Source organism: Cryptomeria japonica, chromosome 6, assembly GCF_030272615.1.
Source record: "Cryptomeria japonica chromosome 6, Sugi_1.0, whole genome shotgun sequence".
Classification (NCBI taxonomy): domain Eukaryota; kingdom Viridiplantae; phylum Streptophyta; class Pinopsida; order Cupressales; family Cupressaceae; genus Cryptomeria; species Cryptomeria japonica.
The window spans coordinates 376,983,542-377,001,768 of NC_081410.1; the positions used below are offsets into that span (position 1 = coordinate 376,983,542).

The 18,227-nt window shown below is 34.8% G+C and overlaps 1 protein-coding gene across 3 annotated transcripts in view; it reads right to left on the minus strand.

The window, feature by feature from the left end:
* Positions 1–3,046: 3,046 nt before the first annotated feature.
* The window catches only part of LOC131072210 (uncharacterized), a 61,750-nt gene continuing 46,569 nt past the window's right edge, over positions 3,047–18,227 (minus strand). For 2 of the 3 annotated variants that reach the window (XM_058008298.2, XM_058008296.2), the window contains 3 exons: positions 7,270–7,496; positions 6,889–7,108; positions 3,047–3,857 (listed from right to left, as the gene is read on the minus strand). In XM_058008298.2, the coding sequence (XP_057864281.2) occupies positions 3,436–3,857; positions 6,889–7,108; positions 7,270–7,496 (869 nt within the window). In that variant the 3' untranslated portion in view covers positions 3,047–3,435. Of the gene's footprint in view, positions 3,858–6,135; positions 6,517–6,888; positions 7,109–7,269; positions 7,497–18,227 lie in introns of those variants that run through there. The other variant, XM_058008297.2, reaches the window with a different exon arrangement.

Genomic DNA, 18,227 nt, shown 5'->3' on the forward strand with positions numbered 1-18,227 from the left:
GATCCTCAAATCTAACACCATTCACCATTTTGATGTATAGAAGGGAGTAGAAGAATTCGAGGATATATAGAGAATAGTCTCGCCTATATAAATCTGATCTGATCTTTTTTCTTATGCTGGCTCTGATAACATGTTAAGTTTTGATCAAATTATAATAGGTAGGTAATTTTAAATTTTATTTGAACTTTAATCTCCGTTTGATTTCAATTCAAACTATATACGATAGAGATCCAATCTGTAGAATGCATATCGAATTCACTGCAAGTGAATATCACAAACTAAATGTGTATATGTCAAAGATTGTTGTATATGTATCCACCTTTTATTGCTTATAGTTCTCTATATGAACAATGTATTTATTGCTAGCTGCTGATTATATATTTGCCTTATCGTATCATGTATATATCGTTGTCTGCTTATTATATCTCCGCCTTATTGTATCCTATATATATTCCTCCCAAAAGAATTGCATCGTATGATATAGGATACCCGAGGTCGTGACTCTACACGTAGGGACATGATACCTTGTAGGCAAACCGATACATTAATGTAATCGGTATTTATAACTAAACCAATTTTAAACATAATCAATTATGTGCAATGACACACATCACCGATAATTAGACAATATGGTGATAATAAAGATCGATAATGTAATATAGATATTGATGGTCGATTATACATATCGACAGCAATCATTTGCTAATGTTTTTCATATTGATTATATATATAGACATTAACTAATATCGATTGTAATATTGTTTAATATATTAGGCATTTAATATCGGTTTTCATTAATAGCTGATATACGTAATTGTCTAAGGTCGATAGGCCAATTAGACAATTACGTTGTCTCTGTCGGTCCTAATAGATTCTGACCGTAGCTATTCTATCATCAACAATCATGCCTTTTCATATTGCAAATTTATTCTTTAAGGAGATGGTGAGACTTCATGTCTACCAAAAAGTATAGTTTCAAATTGTAATACTAAGTTTGTAAGTCATTTTTGGAGAGCATTGTGGTAGAAGTTAGATACTAAGCTAAATTTCAGTTCATCTTATCATCCACAAACAGATGGTCAAATAAAAATTGTGAATAGGAGTTTGGAAAATTTGTTAAGATGCTTAGCTAGCAAGAGACCCACCCAATGGAATTTAATCTTAGCACAAGCAGAATTCACTTACAATAATTCAATCAATAGAAGTACAAAAAAGACTCCTTTTCAGATTGTTTATGGATATCACCCAAGAGAGGTAGATACTCTCAGAAATTTTGCAAAATACATATATCAATTGCAGCAAGAAGTTAGAAAGAATTTGGAGAAGAGTACACAGAGACATAAGGAATACATTGATCACAACAAAAGAAAACAAGAATTTTAGATTGGGGAACTCATTCTAGTGTACCTAAGAAAGGAGAGGTTTCCCAGGGAGCTTATAATAAGTTTAAATGGAAGAAGATTGGACCATGCAGAGTCTTGAGAAAAAATTTCAGCCAGCGCCTATGAAGTTGAACTTCCAAAAGGTATTGATATTTCTCTGATTTTTAATGTTTCAGATTTATCACCTTATCATGAAGAATCAAATGAAGATGAAGCATTGAGGATCAACAAGGAGAATGGCTAGAGTTAGGCCTGAGAGAGAGGAGGAATTTTAAGCTGTTAATGATTTCCTAACAGCAAAAGGACACGGAACAGGAGTACAGAGAATATCTGGTGAAACAAAGAGACAGAGCCATAGAAGAGGGTACTTGAATGAAGGAATCAGAAATGGCCAAAGAGGGAATTCCAGTTCCTGAACACTTAAAAGTTCATGAGTCTTCTACTCATGAAGATTTTTTTCAAATTGGGGTGCCTAATGCAGGGGCAAATTTGGTGTAATTCTATTTTTTGTTCCTTTTTGTAATAGTGAGGCGGTAGTCATTTATTTCCTTGCTGAGAGATTTCATTTTTTAGAGGCACCGAATCAAACTTACCCAAAAACAAAAAGAGAATGATTTATTGGCATTTTGATTGAGGCAGCTAGTAGAGGATGTTAATGGACTGTTATTTTAGGAAACATCTCATTTAAAAAGATACCATGTTACTTTAAAAGGAATCATGCTGTAGGTGCTGAAGGGAATCATCGAGTCATATAACTTCGAAGATTTTCTATGTTGAAGGGAGGTAGTTTGGTGGTTATATATGGTCTTTTGTGTGAGTCTTACTTCCATGTAATGGTGACTTCTGCTAATAAATATTTTGCTGGTTTTGCATGTGATTTCAAATTGTTATCTGCAATCTAATTTTATTTTCATTTGAGTTCTGTAAGCTGCCAGAATCAATCACCCTTCATTGGGTCCTTGACTATCAGACTGCTCATCTCCAAACCAAATACTATGGGTTTTTGCATTTAATTAACATATGCACCTCAAATAAAATAACTTGCTTAGGTAGGTATCTACTTAGGTTTATCATACTTGCACCATGTGACTTTCACTTCCCTAATTGGGTTTAGATGCATATACATGACTACTCATTTACATCACATCGATTGTACATCACATCTCTTGGTGGTATATCCGACATGCAAGCACTTGTCCCATTTGTTTGACCAATTTAGAATCATTATTATATATTTACATACTTTATAGAGCATAATTATTCTATCATCTTAAATCTCTTTAGTGCTTTCATTGAAGCTCCTTGATTTGGGATGGTTAATTCCATAGCCAGATCTTACAACATAAATGTCCTGCATTCATCACAACATTCTAGCTATTGAAGCCCTTCCCAGACATCCAACTAGTAAGGGATTATTTACCATCAATTTCTATCTAATCTCAAAGGTATACCATTGTTGCATGACATCCCTAAGAATAAGGTTACTAATCAAGTTGTGAGAAACTACAAATTTCAAGAAAATTAAAAGAAAACAAAAAAAAATAAAACATAATGAATTTCAATTGCATTGGCATGCCAGATTGTCGCACACAAATTTCCACATAACATAGCATACCTAGAAACTAAAAAGCAAAGAAAATTTGGAACAAAATTATCAGACCATCTGAAAACAGCCAAAATGAAAGAGATGTGCCTTATAAAGCAATATTTCCAAAATCCACATTGCCCCAAGTAATATAAGTCATTCCGTCAGGGAAAGTCAAGAACCTCTCAGGCTCTCAATTTAATGGAAGCTTTGTTTAATGTAATATTCCAAAATTAATTTATAATATTTTTTTTTGTATGCTATGCTTAAAACTGTACAATTTGAATTCTACCAAGCGGCTGCACATGATATCACAGGGTGATACAACCCAATTCAGGGAAAAACATACGCATACAATCTCTATTTGTTTCTGATTTATAAGGCTGATAGTATGCTCTGAATGGTTGAGGTATGCACAACTTGCCCCACTAATAATTAATCATGAGAATTCTTAAGCAACTATCAATGTCAGGAAGAATTATTTTGATTTCGCATGGTGCCACCAGTTATGTTCACTGCCAACCATGGCTTACTGCTAGATGAGCAATCAGGAAGAACTCTGATTCGTGTACCTGAAGAATGCTTTGTAGGGGGTGACATATTACAGGGTTGCTGGACCTCATCCTTAACTTCATTTCCTTGCACACTAGTCGTATTGTTTAGCAGTTCTTTCTTTGAACCCATACTAATTGCTTCTGAAGGTGGTGAATGAGAGACTGTAGAAAGATTTCTACCGAGACCAAGATGAGAAAACTGAACATGAAGTTCCTGTGTAGCCTCTTTTTTTGTGTGATTTTTTACATGAACTTGTTCGTGACCCTTTGGTTCATAAATCAATCTTTTCACTTTATCATCATGCAATTGTTGATTTGAAAAAGATGATCTTTTACCTGGATGAAAAAAGAATGTGAAACAAGGCATTAGTTTGCGATATTTGCTACCTAACAGTGTTTGGAAGCTTTAAATCATCTCAAGGCCACAGATAACTCTTTACTACGAAACACAGCAGTAAACATAAGCAACAAAGCTATTTTACCCTCTTCTTGTTTTATTTCATATTCTACAATAATAAACTGCACTCTCTTTGGACTAGAACAAAGATGATAACTTTGTCTTTGAATAAAACCAATATAATTAATTTATACAAGCAACCTCATTAGTTCCCAAAAACAATTTCTTCTTTTAACTTCAAGCCATTGATTCATTTCAGAATTGTCACCCTGTTGACCTCAAATGCTGTAGCCAAAAAATATGCTATATGTGGCTATATTCCATATTGCTTCCGGGATGGGAGACAGCAGGAATCATGGGGATGTGTTTTGGAGACAGCAAGAGACACAATTTAAAAAATGTAGGAAATGTCAACTATTCATATGATAATGCATTAACTGTATTCATTATATAACCATATTATATACATTACAGCTGAATTGAGAATTCACAAGTGACATACAAATTAACAAAAATTTAAAAATTAAAAAAATTGAATTTTGATTGTCATTATGCATGTATGTCACAACTACAAAATGACAAAATCTAGAAAATCTAGAAAATGATATATTCCATAATTCAGGGAACTTTTATCGATTGGGCAACTTTTTAAGTTGGTAACCATGCTTCTCTCTCTCTAAATCACTTTTAAATTTTTGCTGAAGGTTTTTAATAATTCGACAACTGACAAGCATCATATTATTTGTAATGTTCCCTATTCGAAGCTGTCATAGTTCAAATTATTTATCAATCATTAATCAAAAAATTGTCAATTTATCATACTAGATAATTAATTCTATCATCCCTAATCCCTAATTCTTAATTCAATGTACCAACCTCTGTTACTACTTCATCTTTAAGGAAGGAAGAGGGAGGATATGTATGTTACCAAAGCACTTAGAGACCAACTACAATAGGTTCCCTCAAAGTTTATAGATCCAAGCCCTTACCTCTCTTGGGTCTATACCCTCAAGGCTTATGGGTCGCTGATCCCCACCCTATCTTGGGACTTAACCTATTGCTTGGATTTAGATTGCCCCTCTTTGGAACATTGCATTCCCATCTTCTTAAATACTGACAGTAATAACATGATTTAGACTTAAGTATACTAATTTCTTATATATTATGATTTAGACTATAAGTATGACTGCCATACGTATTGTAGCCCATATTAGAATTACTATTAATTCTGCATAAAAACATTATCGAGCTTCATATATTAAGCATACTTATTAAACACATCCCCATGCATACCATCAAGAACGAGAATGTTACTGCCTGTAACTTAATAACAGTTCTGATCTGATCTGATATGATCAGTGGTGATATCATTAGATGCTTTTGATTCCTCCCCTTTATATCTCTCAGTGGAGGGAGAGGTCACACCTCTTCATCATGTATGTCCTTTGGCAAGAGACACACCCTTTCACCATTAGCACCCTTTGAAAGAGTGCAACTCTTCATTCTCTTCTCCCTTTTATATTTCATGTTTGAGGAAGTCACAACTTATCATTTCATGCCTTTTGACCATTCATTAACTTTAATCAAATTTTAATTATATTTAATTATATTCTTTTATATTTTAATTTAATTTTTATATTTATTCTTTTGTATTTTAATTTTTTTATTATTATTATTATTATTATTTATTAAATTATATTTCAAAGTAGGGACATTACACTCTAAATCACTTTTAAATTTTTGCTGAAGGTTTTTAATACTTTGACAACTGACAAGCATCATATTATTTTTACTCCAGTGATGCAATGTCATTGACAAGTTGCTTCGGATCTGTACAAAGCCACTTAAACCACAAAATTTGCAGCTGTTATATAAATGAACTGAAAACTCTGGTATACAATACAGAGGGAAACATTATAACCAGGTTTATCGACCATTTTCTGCCACATTGTAAAAAAATTCGGTTTCAACTATTAGCCATGATGACAGTACTATCATCACAATGAAAGGAAAAACAGTTTATGTGAGGTGGTGATGTATTGGCATAGAACAAAAGCCAGTTAGCATTTCATTGTTTCATTCTTTAACAAAGAGATCAAATTGATAACTGTATAGTATCCCAAACAGACCACAAATTCATTTGAGAACATTTGACTTTAAAACCAAAAAAATCACAGCTTTGTATGCAGGAGAACCCATATTAATTTGCATCCAAATCTTACAAGTGGAATGGATATAGAGTTGTGTCATCTAATTGTGAGAGTGAGTATTACAGTTTTACCTGAATCGAACCATGCCCGTTTTAACAGATCATGAAATTTATAATTTATTCCATGATTCTACAAGCTTTTTTTCCTTGGCAGATTGAATCAATGTGCTAGCTACAGCCATATGATATATTTAACAGCTACACTTAAATTATAAACTGGAAAAAGAAATGAATAATAAGTTCTGGGTTTTATATCCTGTGACTGCTGTCCATTGATGGCCGGCCATCCCTGGACAGCTGAGTGTCATTTTTGTGAAGCTTTCAGACATAAAAGGGATATCAGGACAGCAAAACCCCAGGACGCATCCTCATGTATCCCTGACATTAAGCTGCAGTTGATTTTGACCTCAAATAGTGTTTCATATAACAATGCTAGATTAAATATTTTTTGTATGATCGGTATCACAATTTCATTTTTACAGCCACAGATCCAAATTCATACAACTAAGTTATCAAGTCAGCAAGCAGAGGGTAATCTAGATTCTAGTCAATTCCATTGTTAATGCGATCAAAAGACCTAGCAAACAAACATTGTTATATACCCATAATTATCAATTGTTGAGATTGACATAGACCAGTAAAAAATCTTAATAGATCAAACAACTGAAACCAGAGAATGGCATGACCAAAAACTAACTTCATCAATCAATGGCCATGTTCAGGCTATGCCATTAAAAAGTTAATTCACAGAAGAGTCTTACAGTTTTCAAGAGCAGGCCATGCAACAGCAGCTGCACTCTTTTCTGCTTGTTTCTTAGTGTTGGCGTGTTTTCCTTCAAACGTCATCCCATCAAACTTCACAGTGCATGTGAAAACAGGCATATGTGGTGGACCAGATTTAGTTGTGTTGTACACTGGTAAAGCTTTCCCTTCTTTCTGTGCTTTTTCCTGCAACAAATTCTTGTACATAGATAACTCATCCTGTTCATTGAAAGTAACTATCAGATTCAAATTTCATGATATGCCAAGTTCAAGAAAGGATGATGATATCTAGCAAAATAAGCATCTGTCATATTTCATAAACCAATAAATGTTAACCCATGAAAGAAGCCGTAAAACTAGAGTTTGTACAAGCATTTTACCAAAGAAGAACCTTTCTCTAACAATGATTTGAGGGCTACTGTTGCAGCTGCATGTTCAGCTTGACGCAATGTATTGAAAAATCCTGGGCCCTCATATGTTTCACCATTAAATTTAACTGCTGCTTTGAAACGCAGTGCATGAGGAGGACCTTCTCGGATTGAGGAGTAACAAGGTAAATCAAAACCACCCTTATTGGCAAATTCTTGCAGCTGAGTTTTAGTCATATCTGCATGCCCACAAAGAGTGAACAGTGATTTATTTATTTACTTTTATAGATGTAAGGTACAGATTAACAGTCACATAACAGACTTGAGTTTTGAGCAAAGGAGTGAAATAATCAAATTCTCACAAATATGGTTGATGTTATCCGGAGAAATCTGTTTGACCTTCCTCTTGATACAGAGAGCAGCACTAAGAAGAAAAGAGAGTTTCTAATTATCTATTAGAAGATACCATTTTTGGAATGTTTAAGGAAAAATTCAAATGACTATGTACCCCTTGCATCCATTCTGTTCTAATAAAAAGCCCAATTTTTACATGTTATAACTTATATTAGTAAAGATCCCTCAAATTCGTTGTAGTTTTTTGTTATAAAATATATTACCTAAGTTTGTAACTTTCCTTTATTTTTCATTACAGCCTCAGGTTATATAACCAAATGGCCACAAATCATTTTTCAATTTTCAGTGTCCAGGAAATGTCATAAAGTGAAGATTACTTAAGAAACACCTCACAGGATATAAGCGGCATTACCGCTCTCATTCATACACCATCTACTCAACATTCCAAAATTAACATAATCCTTTTTTTCTGTTTGTGAAACTTAATATTTACTCTAAAAGGTTTATAGCCAATTCCTATGGTCTTTTATTAATTTTAGATAGTTTATGCTTGCCATGTGGACAATTATTGAAATATGGAATATAATCTGATTCCTCATCAAGGAATTCAGAATGAAGAATAGTGTTAAGGAATAAAAAGAATAAGATTTAAGAAAATGAAGCTACTTAATTTGCAAATATAATATGAATATGACTAAAAAAACATAACAGATCTATATAACTACCATCTGATCGCTCTCAAATCAAAGGAAAATAGGGAGTTTGCATCCTATTAGAAACAGAAACATCAGAATAACACTGGACAAAGTATTGAACAGATCAGAAGAATAGATGCATATGCATCTGCAGTGCAAATGATTTTCTTTGAGTTAATACTTCTCATTCAAAAAGTGATTACACAACAAATTGATTATTCTTTGTAATAGAAGTGTGAATCTTCAGCTATAATGCATTCATAGTATCTTGCATACTTTTGGTTGCTCATATTATATTTTTATTTAAAACCGTTCTTTTTCAATTTGTTCAAGAAACGCCTATTTTCCAGTAAGAGATTGTTGATAGTGGCATCAAGGCCACTTCCAAAGCTGATCTAACCACTATAATCAGTTAGGTTGTCCATTCAACTTCCCTATTTACTGAGCAGAGGAAACTGAAGCCCAGGTATATGGACAAGGCCCAACTCCACCCGTAAGAAAAAGTGGAGGAAGGAGGGATCCTCCAACCTCGACTTCTCTTTCCATCGGAGTTAATCTGCCACTCTGATATGCTCGCCGTGCATATTCTCTGATAGTGTCAGGGCCATTTGCTACCATGGTGTCCACGGTATGGGCAAATGTATCGTAAAGCTTTTTCATCATGTGAACAGGTGTTGGCTTGATCCCAGATGTCTCAATTACACAATTTTTGAAGCATAGACAGTTGATGTCTGTAATGTCCCTTTTTGGGATATTCCTAATTTTTGCCCTAAACAACAATTCCAACTTAAGATGAGGATTGCAATAAAATATAAATATATTTTATTCAAAAATGAAGAAATTTTATTATAGTATTCAACTTATAATTCTATTAATAATTCAGAATATAGAACTTATCTTGATTTTCTATAATAACTCTCCTTCAGACTGTCTTGTCAAAGATCAATAATACTCAGATCCCTAAATCACAGCCTATTCCTTGCAGCCAATAACATCATGAATTCCTTCAAAATGCTTACAAATAGCAATTATCAAGGTTGGTGATCATTGACTAGCCACGAGTGTGGAAGGTGAGCCACCCTTCCATCTCTCAGTCCATCTTGGAGGCTTGTTGTCCTCCTTGATCAAGCCCAAGAGCATGGAAGGCTGGCTGTCCTTCCAACTCCTATACAACTTGATAAGAACATGAAAGGGGGGTCGTCCTTTCATCTCTCATGGACTTGGAAGGGATTTGGTTCTTCCATTTGCCCACAAATTCAAAACTGATTTCTCAAGGAATTTGATTGTCACTTCTTGAAGAAGTGATGAGTGGATGCCTAAATGAGGTTGGAATGGATTGATTGTCATGACCACACTTAAGCAGCCACAGCCTTAATCAGATTGGGTCGCAGACAGTTAAAAAAAATAGACTTGGGCGATTAAATAAAATAAAGGATAGGGCCGACTCAAGGAAAAATGTATTAGATGGGAGGCCGACTCAAGAAGTAATGGCAGTGATTTTCTAGAAAAAGGGAACCGACTAGTTTAGACCAAGGGGTGGCAATTAACTTAATGGAGGGCCGACTTGATTTAAGGGAGATCATCAAGCTACCTTAAAAATTAATAAATTGTTGAGGGCCAACTAAGCAAATTAAAGATAATTATCAGCAGGGCCGCCTAAGTTTGATTTAGGATATTTATTGTATTTATAGATGGAAAAGGTGCAACTCTTCAAAGGGAAAGGAGGGGTTGAAGAGGTGTGACTCCATTCCTATTGAATGTATTAAAGGGGAAATATCTAAGAGGAGATAAGGAATTCAAAAATTCTGAGTTTGAAGTCAGATAAAGTATACATAATGAATCATTGAATGGAAAGAAACTTTGGTCTATAACCAGGAAAATCAGATATGACTCAAATAATCAGGCAATCATCCCAGCAAAGACAACAACAAGAACCAAGCAAGTGGAATTGAATAAGAAGGAAGACAGAGGCAGATTGATAAACTAAGGAAAGAGATCTGCAAATTCAGCATACAGCCATATTTGACCTAGTAGATATTGTGGTATGCATGAATATATGTTTAATACATAGTTCCCAGACTCGGACTCGGCTCGGACTCGGCAAGGCCGGCTCGACTCGTGACTCGGCTATGACTTGGCTACGACTCGGCAATGACTCGGCAAAATAAAAATACCCTTGAAATTAAGAGATTTTTAATGATTTAAAACTTGTTTCATGCACCCATTATTGAATAAAGCCCAATTATAATGTGTGCTAGCTTGTTATGCCATGAAAGGCATGCTGGTAGAGTATCTACTTGTTTGGGGCTTTTGTTTAGTATTTTCTTTGGCCAAATTGAAATTCTGGGAGCACCAACATGAGACATCATGAACATCTTCACTTGGAAACTGTAAGGAGTGCTTGTGTATGGTAGCATTAAATAGTGTGCTTGTTGAACTTAGGTTTTACCTTGGGACTATAGTTAACCTTGGTCTTTTTTGGACCTCTTAGTTTTTAGGCTATATATATGTTGGATGGAAGGGGGGATTGTGAGGCCAGAAGGGTTTGAAAATATGCTCCTCATAGACATGTCTCTTGCCAAAAATAACCTTGTGCCCCATGGGGGGATTTTTTGGGATGTGGGGATAGGTAGGAAATGTCCCCAACTCACCCCCTTTTTTCAAAATTTTAAGAAACATCCCTGTTGTGAGGTACTCACACATCGCCCCATTGCAAATGAAGACCCCCACTTTTTGCTTTCTAGAATTAGCTCTTTTAGTTTTGTTGTTGGTCGTTTTAGTGTCTTAGCCTTTGCATTGAAGGGATTGAGTTTCTCAAAGGTCATCAAGTCAGGTGGATCTCCTCAAGGTGGAGTGAAGGAGGTTAGGTCAGTTGAGTGATTAGGGGTTATTTAGATCATTCCTAGGGTTTTTGTGTAATATCCGATCATGCTTAAAGTTGCTAAATCAAACCTTGGTTGAATACATAGTGTCCTCCTAGGTCCCGTCCCTTACATCAAGGTTAGTTTGAATACATAGCGTCCTCCTAGGTCCCGCCACTTATACTTAAATGTTATATTCCATATACGAATCCTAACGGAGAGACAACTTCATGTTTTTTTTGTTTTTTTCAAGTCAAAACATTGACCTGTTGTGGCCGAGTCTTGGAGCTTAGACTTGGCGACTTTTGCCATAACTCGCCTGACTCGCCATAACTCGCCTGACTCGTGAGTCAGGCGAGTTATGGTCAAAACTCGCCGAGTCCGAGTCCCGAGTCAGCAAAACTCGCCAAGCTTGGCTCGACTCGCCAACTCGGCGAACTCGCCTGACTCACGGCGAGTTTGGGAACTCTAGTTTAATATGTATGCTTGATGTATGCAACATGATAATGGCTTTACTGCATAATTCCTCACATATTGATATAAACCATAATATGTATGTATAATAATGCATTTGATGCATAACCTTTCATATATCGAATATAGGCAATAATGCAGAATGTCTAGACTCCTTATCTGCTCATCCAATTGCTGCAATTAATCATGACGAGGTTAGCAAGGGAATACAAGGAGGGAGAAACTCATATGAGGTCCTCTTCTAAGTACACCACCTCATGGTGGATGGCTGGCGGCTTGCCACATGAGGCCAAGGGGGGCAAGGTGTATCCTGTCATTGGGCTTTAGATGGGAAGGATACTCCGGGCACCCTAATGCGGTTTCCCCTCCAACCACTACAATGGTTGATTATTGGAATGGATTCAAATAAGTCTCAATTATAAAAGAGCAAATAAGGTGGCACGAATAGGGAGGGCAGGTACAAGTTTCTCCACTAGGTACACCACCTCATGAAGGATGGATTGTGGAATGCCACATGGGGCCAAAAGGGATGGTATATCTGCTCTTGGGCTTAGTGTGAGGATTGCTTCAGGCACCCTATCATGTCTCCTTATCCAAGTCTCGTTACGGTTGAACCCTAATAATGAATTATAGATATCATATGATTAAGATGGTTGTGAATATATGTTCTTTAACCCTAGTAGTAATAATTGATTTTGTATATTGTATTTTCAATAATTGTTTAACATGATTGCAAGGTCTCAACCAGGATCTATCTTGCTTTTACATTCTTTGGCTAAAGTTATATCTCTAACTATATTATGTTTCTTGTTTATATTGAAAATGAGAATCTAGGGCTAAATTTAGGGTAATCCCAAAAGGGTGCATTACACTCTTTCTTGAATAATTGATATTTGAATGATTGAGACTTGTATAATTGATTGATTAATGGATTGTTGTTGAACGATTGATATTTATATGATTGATTGATTGAATGAATGAATGAATGAATTCCTTTGGTTTGATGATTTGAGGTATTAATGAGCGATGATTAAGTAACTGTTTATTAGATTTTGCTTCTGAGTAATAGTGCCAAAGACTTGGTGCCAAGTTTTCAAGAAAATCCAGAGCACTTTTTTAAGAAAAAAAATGCCAAAAACCGCAACATAGAAAAACTCGCCTAATGTTTTCAGAAAAACTGACTTCTTTTTCTTTATTTTTGTGATGATTGATGGCTAGGGCATGATGAGTTCGATGGGTTCATTTTCATCATTTTACCAAATATTTGAGTGTTATACGATTGCCTGTCCATAGCATATTTAGGATACAATAGTTTAAACTGCATTATTAATATTTATAGATTATAATATTATATTATAAATGTTATAGTATATTATTAATATTTATATATTATTTTTTAGGATATCAATAATTTGTGTTAAGTTCTTTCAAAATTCTGTGATCAAAATAGAAGAGATGGAGATATGATTTGAAAGTTGTATTTTATCTGCTATAGCATGTTTTAAAGATGCACCACACTTATCAATTTCGGTGTGTACATCCTCCTCAATGTAAGCATGCTATATAAGTGGATGAGGGGTTACGTAGTGAAGAGATATGTCTTCCCACGAGGGAAGACTCATCTCTTCCCTATGTACCTCTCACCACAGTATATAAACTAGTCACCGTTTACTTACCCGATCGAAAGGAGTGCGACTTGTTTGAGAATCGCTTTACCACCCGATATCATGAACGGTGTAATCGTTGGTCAAACGCGATAAGTTAACTTTGGTTTTATTTATCATTAGTTAACGTTAACATATTAGTATATGTAATCAAATTAATATATATATATATATATCGGAAGCATGAAATAGTACGACCGACGTTACAAAATTAACACTTCCTCTTAACTAGGGAGGACACATTTCATGTTAGAGATAACATCACAATTCATCCATTGATTGTGAAGAGAGGAGATATCACACCATAGTGATATTCAGAGATACGGTTCAACAATGAATATCAAGTCTCATGATACTCACCATAACTCATAGTTATCAAGTAAGGTATGTGCACTGGCATCAAGTCACCTGATGCCTACCATACTGATAATGATTTCATGGCATGGCCACGAATATTATGTTCATAATATTCACCATGAAGATCTCTATCATAATTATGGTTTATTTAATGATATCAACCAATAGATATCTACCATAATGTCTCAGAGATATATATACTATCATGACATGTCCACAGATATCAAGTCACATGATATCCATCAAGATAGTTAAATTGATAATTGTAAAATCGTCACCTTACAATATCAATTTGAAACAAGTGTTCATTATTGAAAAGTCGTCAGCTTTCAATAATGTTCACAGAAGGCCCATGCAGTCATGGAGTCACACACATGACAAATAAAAGAGTTTACACACTAAACATCTTTAAATATATTAGTATATCAGAATAAATGAGACTCTATCTCAAAATTAAATAACATCTTCAACCATACCAAGTTTATCTCTAAAGTGTTCAATCTTGATCCTGGAGAGAGGCTAGGTAAGAATGTCTGCAATCTGATCACCTGTACTAATATAATTCAGTCGGATCACATTCCTTTCCACCATATCTCGAACATGGTGATAAGGAATCTCAATGTGTTTAGACCTGTCATGAAATACTGGATTCATTGAAATCTTGATGCAACTCTGATTATCACAGTAGATGACAGTAGGATTTAAGGGCTGACCAAACAATCCTACAAGCAATTTCCGGAGCCATACAGCTTCTCTTGCTCCCATGGAGGCTACAATGTATTCAGCTTCTGTAGAACTCTGAGCAACTGAAGACTGTTTTCTACATATCCATGAGATCATTCCTGATCCTAAACTAAAGCAACATCCTAATGTGCTTTTCCTGTCAACTATGCTTCCATCCCAATCAAGATCAGTGAATCCATGTAGGTCAAGTTCTACATGTTTATATTTCAAACCAAAACCAATAGTCCCTCGAAGATATCTCAAAATATGCTTTGCAGCAACAAGATGTATTTCCCTAGGTTCACACATGAACTGACTTAGTGCATTTACAGCATAACATATATCAGGTCTTGTGTTTACCAAATACATCAAAGATCCAATAATCTGTCTGTAGAGTGTAGGATCTGCAAACTCTGATTCTGCAATTGTTTCCTTTAGCTTGTGCAGATTTGTCTCCATAGGTGTGGTCATGGATCTACAATCCAACATTCTAAATCTCTTGAGTATATCAATGGTGTATTTTCCTTGATTAAGGATTATACCATCTGTCTGCTGCCAAACTTCCAATCCAAGGAAGTAGTGAAGAATTCCTAAATCTTTCATATCAAACTCTGTGATAACCCCTACGGTATCACCTGATGTAAAATTATTTAATGTTAATTAAATAAGGTTATTGTAAATAAATGATTAATATGATAATATAAGTAATATATTAAAAATAGAGGAAATATATTTAATATATAATAAAGGAAAGTATTATTTAACATTTTAAATAATATATATAAAATAAGAAAGTGTTATTTAATATATTTAAAATATATATAAAATAAGAAAGTGTTATTTGTTATTTAATAATAAAGAAAGTATTATTAATTATTTAATGCATTTAATATATATATATATAATAAAGGAAAAGAGTTATTCATTATTTAAATACATCTTAAGTGGCAAGGTAATATATTTTCAAACTTAATATGACTAACTATGAAGAGCCCCCCGATCACCCCCGCACGAAGTGGTGCGATGGTAATCGCAGCCTTACCACCGCACCCCTTTATGCGGAAGGGGACCCGTGGAGGGGTACAACCCTTCACGGGGTATTAAGGGGAAGACAACCGTAGTGGAAGGGGAGGGGGAGCGAGTAGTATAACAGGAGAGACATCCACAGAGCAGACTACTGCTCCGAACGTAACAGGTAAGTGATAAAGTATTACTTTATTTATTAATGAAAATAATTAATATGTTAATGCTCAGTACTGTATATATCAATGAACATAGGTAATTAGTATGTTAATGCTAATTACTTTATTTATTAATGAATATAATTAATATGTTAATGCTCAATACTGTATATATCAATGAACATAGGTAATTAGTATGTTAATGCTATTTACTTTATTTATTAATGAATATAATTAATTAATATGTTAATGCTCAGCACTATATATATCAATGAACATAGGTAATTAATATGTTGAGGCTATTTACTGTGTATATTAATAAATACAAGTAATTAATATCCAAATTGACACATTAAGGAATGAATATGTTAATACAGATGTGATAAAGGAAATTAATGACAATGTAATGATAGTAAGACATACATGATATATATATGTTAACGAATACATATTAATGAATAGTTAAGAATGTATGTTAATAATGTGGATTATGAAATGGAAAATAATACTAAATTGTCACATGCAATATAAAGATGATTGAATGATGGAGGCCATAGGGAAGAAACTCCCTTAGCCTATTGGAGGGATTACGTGAATCCCTGGTTGGCAGTATATATATATATATATATATATATATATATATATATATATATATATATATATATATATATATATATATATATATATATATATATATATTGATTGTCTATATGCATATATGAATGGCTTGGTTGACAAGTTCATCCAAGAAGAGACAGATCTGGTCAGTCCCCTCTAATGGACTTGGGTGATGAGATACATCACCCAAGGCAAGGAATTGACTTATGGTCTTCCTTGGATGGCTTGGGTGTAAGAAATTACACTCAAGACAGGAATCGTATTAACTTTCAATCTCCTGGATGGCTTGGGTGTAAGAAATTACACTCAAGACAGGAATCAAATTAAACCTTGATTTCCTGGATGGCTTGGGTGTAAGAAATTACATCCAAGATAGGAATCGAATTCATCTTCGATTTCCTGGATGGCTTGGAACCAAGATGGGTTCCAAGAAGGCGAGTTTCACAACCGCCTAAGGACATACCTTTGTATGGCATTCGTATCCTTTTTATTAGATAAGAATTGTGATTAGTGTTAATTAAGTATTTTAAAGTTAAATTGCAAGTTGAATTAGATATAAATTTATACATTTGTATATTCTAACAATTTGTTTTGCAGGACGGCAATCCCTAACTAGTAGGGACATTACAAACTCAGAAGGCTAATTCTTTCTTACATCGAGAAATACAATTATCCTCTCCTGTGATTAGTAGATCATCAACATAAAGAATAAGAATTAATAATTCACCATTGATTACCTTGTAGAGATTTGGATCTACTTCATTCTTGAAAAACCCTAATTCCAAGAGATAGTGATCAATTCTTTCATACCATGCTTTGGGGGCCTGTTTCAGTCCATAAAGAGCTTTCTTTAATCTGCAGACATGTGATTCAGCCTTATGAATCACAAAACCTTCAAGTTGCTCCAAATAAACTTCTTCTTCAATCTTAACATTCAGAAAAGCAGTCTTGACATCCATTTGATGGACTTTCCATCCTTTAGATGCTGCAATAGCCAAAATTGCTCGGACAGAAGTGTATTTGGCAACAGGAGCAAATGTCTCTTCATAGTCAATACCTTCTTTCTGTGAGAAACCTCTGGCAACAAACCTTGCTTTGTGCTTCTCAATGCTGCCATCTGCTGCATGTTTGATTTTGAAGAGCCATTTAGAAGATACCACAGATTTGCCTTTAGGCCTAGGCACAATATCCCAGACATCATTATTCAGAATTGACTGATCAAGGCTAGAGGTGGAGTGGTGCAAAGTCTGTAGAGGCTCCCTTGTCTTACTCCAATGGTGTGGGCTTTCTTGATGGTGGAGTTCTTTGGCCAAGCAAGTACCTTTCCTTCCATAAAGGTTGATCTGTAACCCTTATCTTCAAGTGCAGAAACTGAGACAAGGTTTCTCTTGATACCAAGTACAAATAGAACTCCAGACAGCGGTAGGGATATGCCTAACTTTAGGTTGATATTGTAGGTTCCTATTCCCATAACTGGATAATGAGTCATCACCAATTGTCACTTCTTCATTTGAACTTTCCACAAGTGTATCTAGGTGCTCACGAAATCTAGTGATGTGTTGAGATGCTCCGTTGTCAATCACCCATGTGTTGAAACTGGAGGTGACTTGACTAGAGAGGGCTGAATAGAAGACTAGCTTCTCAGAATTACTCCCTTTCTTAATTTCTGCGATTGAAGCTTGTTGTTTGATCCTGTCTGGACACTTCATTGCATAGTGCCCATATTGGTCACATCTGAAACATTGTACTTCACAAATGTCTCTCTTCTTCTTTGAAGACCTCTTCCCATTTGAGTTGTTGTCCCTCTTTCTCTTAAAGTTCTTCTTCTTTCCTTTCTTGTGGGAATTAGAGTTTAGAACTTGAATGTCTTCATTACCATTGTTTTGTTTTATTCCTCTTGTGACAAGCCGAGATTCCTCTTGAATGCAATCAGTTTTCAATCTATCAAACTTAGGAAATTTAGAACGAGCACTGATTCCTTGAATGAACGATTCCCATGAGGTAGGAAGTCCATTTAGGGCCATCATAGCAAGTTCTTTATTG